Below are 4,875 nucleotides of genomic sequence, written 5' to 3'. Positions count from 1 at the left end.
AATAAAAGTAGAAGTACTTTATTTAGCTTAGAACACGGGATTAGTCTAGTATTTCATGAAAATTATACAATCACAAATAAAATCACCCTTTTTGACGGAGGAGAGAGAGAGACGAAGAAGGAAGAAGCAAGGAAGGAATCTTGAAATGATGTTAAATGGAGTAGTAAAATAAAGAACAGAAGAATAATGAAATATACTACTCTAGTAATTATTTAATACTGAATTAGACAGCTAGGCAAAACGCAAAGAGCCAGTACACTTCTTTTATGATGCCTGCTCTGTATTCATATACTTATACTTATAAATATAAGGTGTGTTCATATATGCAACATATCTATGTGAGGCCACAAATCTCATTCTCCATCTTCTCATTATCTCCATTTTTCTTGGAGCATTTGGGGTTCTAAAGAAGTAACACTTTAGTTTTGAGAACATACACACATTCTTACATATCAGTATTTCAGCAGGCTGTTTGTGTATATATCTTTAACTTGAGGTACTTAATCTCATCTCTTCTTCTCTGTTTATTTTGATATTGTCTTTGCTTCATTGCTTTACTCCCAACTTTTTCTCACTATGTGTTAGTTGCCAAACTTCTGAAGTGTTTGTATGTGTGTGTCAAATGGTCAGTTACCAAACTTATTAACTGTGTTCTGTGAGTAGTGATTAGTTGCCATTTGCCTAACTTCTCTAAGTCATGGGTTTTTTCTAGTTTTGCATTTGAGATCTGAATCACTTATGTAACTCTTAACCAAAGATTTTATAATGCAGTCATTTTTTCTTGTAATTTTCTTGAATTTCAAATGATATCATGAGTTGAATTTGTTAATGGTTACTATTTGTATATGGGTGTATAAAAAGTTTGGTTCTTTTCCTATGTGCATATCTTATTGTGACTTTAGTAAGAGAACCATGTTCTCTTATTTTCCTGATGATTGTCTATTTTTAAGTTATTCTTGTATTGGTATTTGATCAATGACAAACACAAACAGCTGACTACTTAGCAGTAGCACATAGTATAATGTAAGAAGTTTACTGTAGTTTTTTTTTATTGGTTTCAAGAATTATTGACTTTAGAGTACACATTCAACTTGTTTATACTGTTTACAATAGTTAATTACATACTTCATTTTCTTAGCTTGAGCATGGTTGTTGCAATGAAGTTGATTGGTTTGATTTTCTTTTTCTCCCAAGACTTAGTGGGCTGGAGGGGCCCTTCAGGCCGGCTGATTCTCATTTATTAAAGTCTCGGGCCCAGTATCATGTGAAATGTAATTAGGTTTATTGCAATTAGATCTTTAAGTTTTTGGAAGGATTCAAGACAATGTAATGGTTGTATTTGACCATTGGATCTGCTTTATTCTCTTTAACATTAGTACTTATGCATGTCTGGTTTTCCTTTATATAATGTAGTGTTCTCAAGAATCAGATGCACCTCCAAATTGGTTAGTGTGATTGCACATTCTATTATCATCTCCTCCCTTATTAGTCAGGTCTTTTTTCGAGTTTAAGTAGCTTTAATTAATGTATGTGATTTATATCTGTAAACATGTCTGATCAGCTCAAACTGTTTGTAGCTTCTAAATGCTGATGATGATGTTACGTTGAGCACTCTTTACTCTTGTGTAGATAAGCTGAAGTTTAGATATATATCTTTGTTTTTCTTTTGTTCAGATAGCTGACTAGTTCTGAGACCATGAAGCACAAGGATGGAAAACCGATATATGAGAAAAATTCCAGGGTTGTTCCCCTGACAGTATTGCTTGTTGTGCTCTGCGCATTTTCTTTTTATCTTGGTAAAGTCTACTGTCCAGAGAAAGACAGAATTGTGGCTAATGGCATTGGAAAAGCTGTGAAATCATCCAACGCGGCCGTTCCTATGCAAGTGAAATCCGTTTCCTTCCCCGAATGTGGAATTGACTATCAAGATTACACTCCATGCACAGATCCCAATGTACGATTAGTGACTGATTCAGTCATGCTAAGCTTTCTTTATGACTTGGTATTTGTTTATGTATCTCTTTGTAATGATACAAATTTTATTTTGTGGCACAGAGATGGAGAAAGTATGATGTTCATCGTCTTACATTCATGGAACGCCATTGCCCTCCACTTTTCGAGAGGAAGGAGTGTTTGGTTCCTCCCCCTGATGGTTACAAGGTACCAATCAAATGGCCTACAAGCAAAAATGAATGTTGGTACAGGTAACACACATCTCTGATTTTCATTGCTTTAATCACTCTATTGATCTTACATTATTATTATTATTTTGTATATTCTCCTAGATCTGAATTATTGGTAATCTTTCAGGAATGTGCCATATGATTGGATTAATAAGCAGAAGTCCAATCAGCATTGGCTGCAGAAAGAAGGAGAGAAGTTTCGCTTCCCTGGTGGAGGTACTATGTTTCCCAATGGTGTTGGTGCATATGTTGATTTGATGCAAGATCTGATCCCCGGTATGAAAGATGGGACTATTCGGACTGCCATTGATACTGGATGCGGGGTAAGTCTATTTTGTTGCCTTTATTAATACAAATGAAACATTCAAAGAACGCTATAAGGTTTGACATGTACGGGCCTTTACCGAATTTCAGCTTTCAATCTTTCAATTGTGCAAATAATTTTAATGGGATTGATGGCTCGATTAATGGTTATCTATGTTTTGTGTAAATAACAAATCATATACAATTGTTTCTGCAGGTTGCTAGCTGGGGAGGTGATTTACTTGATCGGGGGATTCTAACAGTTTCTCTTGCTCCAAGAGATAACCATGAGGCTCAAGTCCAATTTGCTTTGGAACGAGGGATCCCTGCAATTCTAGGAATTATCTCCACCCAACGACTTCCTTTTCCTTCAAACTCATTTGATATGGCTCATTGCTCAAGGTGCCTTATACCGTGGACAGAATTTGGTATGTGACCTTTAGCAGCTTACACTGATAGAAGCCAAGTCATTGAAAAGCATTTTTTAATTTCTTTATCTCGGATGCACATTAGGATTTTAACCACGCCTAAAAATGAAACGTCACTGTTTGTTTGATGTTTGAACTTAAATATGGCATTCGCCCATTTGTTATTATTCCTTATAGAAATATGTATAGGATAGCATGCGACTGCAGTGCACTGCTTTCAATTTAGCGAGTGGCATGTGGTACAGTCAACTCTTTTGTTCCATACATGTTATGAGTAAAGTTGTCACTTGTTTTACATTTTCTTGTTACTTACAAGGTCCTTGCGCTGTTCTTCTTGTGTAGGTGGGATTTACCTTCTTGAAGTTCATCGTATCCTTCGTCCTGGAGGATTTTGGGTTCTCTCTGGTCCTCCAGTGAACTATGAAAACCGCTGGAGAGGTTGGAACACTACCATTGAAGACCAGAAATCTGATTATGAGAAGTTGCAAGAGTTACTCACCACAATGTGCTTCAAGTTATTTAATAAAAAAGATGACATTGCTGTGTGGCAAAAGTCTTCAGATAACAACTGCTATAAGCAGCTCGATAGTGTAGACATATATCCGCCTAAATGTGATGATGGCACTGAACCAGATTCAGCATGGTACACTCCACTCCGGCCTTGTGTTGTTATCCCAAACAAGAAGAGGAATCTAGCATTACCATCACTCCCCAAATGGCCCGAAAGATTGCACTCTGCACCTGAACGTGTTGCTGATGTTCGTGGTGGCAGTGACGGTTCCTTTAAACATGATGATAGTAAATGGAAGGTACGGGCGAAGCACTACAAGAAGTTGCTTCCAGCACTTGGGACTGATAAGATAAGAAATGTGATGGACATGAATACACTATACGGAGGATTTGCTGCTTCTGTGATTGATGCTCCCTTGTGGGTGATGAATGTTGTTTCGTCCTATGCTGAGAATACACTTGCAGTAGTATATGACAGGGGCCTTATTGGAACCTACCATGACTGGTAATATTTCTTCATATATAATGTCTGTATATGTAGCATATCTATTGACCTAAAAAGTTACCGTTTCTGCTGGACTATATATGTAATTATTTAGAAGCTGATTCATTTATTGTGCAGGTGTGAGGCTTTCTCAACATATCCTCGAACATACGATCTACTTCATGCAGATGGCCTCTTTACTTCTGAAAGTCACAGGTAAGAGACTTCCTATTCATCCTTCTTGACCTCATCAATTTTTTTTTTGTATTTGATTAGTTTAATGATGTTACATCATTTATGATTTAACCATCTAAAATTTGTCAATGCTACATTATTTAACTACCTAAAATTTACCATAAGGGATCAGTGTTTTGCCACCGTTCTATTCTATTCCAGGTGTTTAATGGTGGAAAATTTACTTCTACAGATGTGATATGAAGTTTGTGCTATTAGAGATGGATAGGATTCTTCGTCCTAACGGATATGCAATAATCCGTGAGTCAAGCTTCTACACAGACGCAGTTGCAACACTGGCAAAGGGGATGAAATGGAGCTGTCGTAAAGAAGACACCGAATACGGAGTGGAAAAGGAGAAGGTGTTGATTTGCCAGAAGAAGCTGTGGTACTCTAAACAAAGCTCTTAGACAAACAACAAGCGAAATACAAGTTCCGGTGATAAATATCAAGGAAGGATTGTACCAGCACAATAGAGAAGAGAAGGGCTCTCCATAACATTTACACAAAAAGATAGATTATTTATACATTCTTGAAACTGAAAGACGGTTCCTTCTACATAATGTATTTTTTGTAATGAGTCACGGTTTCATTGTAATCGTTTCATTTTTTTTTCATCCTCATATATGTTCTTAAATTTGAAATATATAATGTGTTCAGAAACTGGTAACATTACAGTTCTTGATGTAAGTGTATTCAATAAAATTGATACAAGTATAGTAGTTTCTTTTAA

General features: G+C 36.3%; 1 protein-coding gene across 3 annotated transcripts; it reads left to right on the top strand.

Annotated features, from left to right (window-relative positions):
• The first annotated feature begins 310 nt into the window (after positions 1 to 310).
• On the top strand, positions 311 to 4,875 carry LOC141666456 (putative methyltransferase PMT21). Of its 3 annotated transcripts, none has more exons than XM_074472474.1 (8): positions 311 to 496; positions 1,675 to 1,954; positions 2,056 to 2,204; positions 2,311 to 2,506; positions 2,704 to 2,914; positions 3,257 to 3,929; positions 4,047 to 4,124; positions 4,336 to 4,875. In XM_074472474.1, exons 2-8 carry the CDS (start codon positions 1,697 to 1,699, stop codon positions 4,550 to 4,552), a joined length of 1,782 nt encoding a protein of 593 aa, XP_074328575.1. In that variant the 5' UTR covers positions 311 to 496; positions 1,675 to 1,696; the 3' UTR covers positions 4,553 to 4,875. The 3 variants fall into 3 exon arrangements, with proteins under 3 accessions (XP_074328575.1, XP_074328577.1, XP_074328576.1); XM_074472476.1 differs by lacking the exon at positions 311 to 496 and adding an exon at positions 1,296 to 1,445; XM_074472475.1 differs by lacking the exon at positions 311 to 496 and adding an exon at positions 1,340 to 1,493.

This window comes from Apium graveolens, chromosome 6, assembly GCF_009905375.1.
Source record: "Apium graveolens cultivar Ventura chromosome 6, ASM990537v1, whole genome shotgun sequence".
Classification (NCBI taxonomy): domain Eukaryota; kingdom Viridiplantae; phylum Streptophyta; class Magnoliopsida; order Apiales; family Apiaceae; genus Apium; species Apium graveolens.
The sequence above is the reverse complement of the archived record's forward strand: the minus strand, read 5'-3'. Positions and strand labels throughout refer to the sequence as shown.

Excerpts from the sequence above, each read along its gene's own strand:
- LOC141666456 (XM_074472474.1), top strand. The coding sequence starts at position 1,697 with ATGAAGCACAAGGATGGAAAACCGATATATGAGAAAAATTCCAGGGTT. Across the intron at positions 1,955-2,055 it reads CTCCATGCACAGATCCCAAT|AGATGGAGAAAGTATGATGT; the intron begins GTACGATTAGTG and ends TTTGTGGCACAG. Across the intron at positions 2,915-3,256 it reads TATACCGTGGACAGAATTTG|GTGGGATTTACCTTCTTGAA; the intron begins GTATGTGACCTT and ends CTTCTTGTGTAG.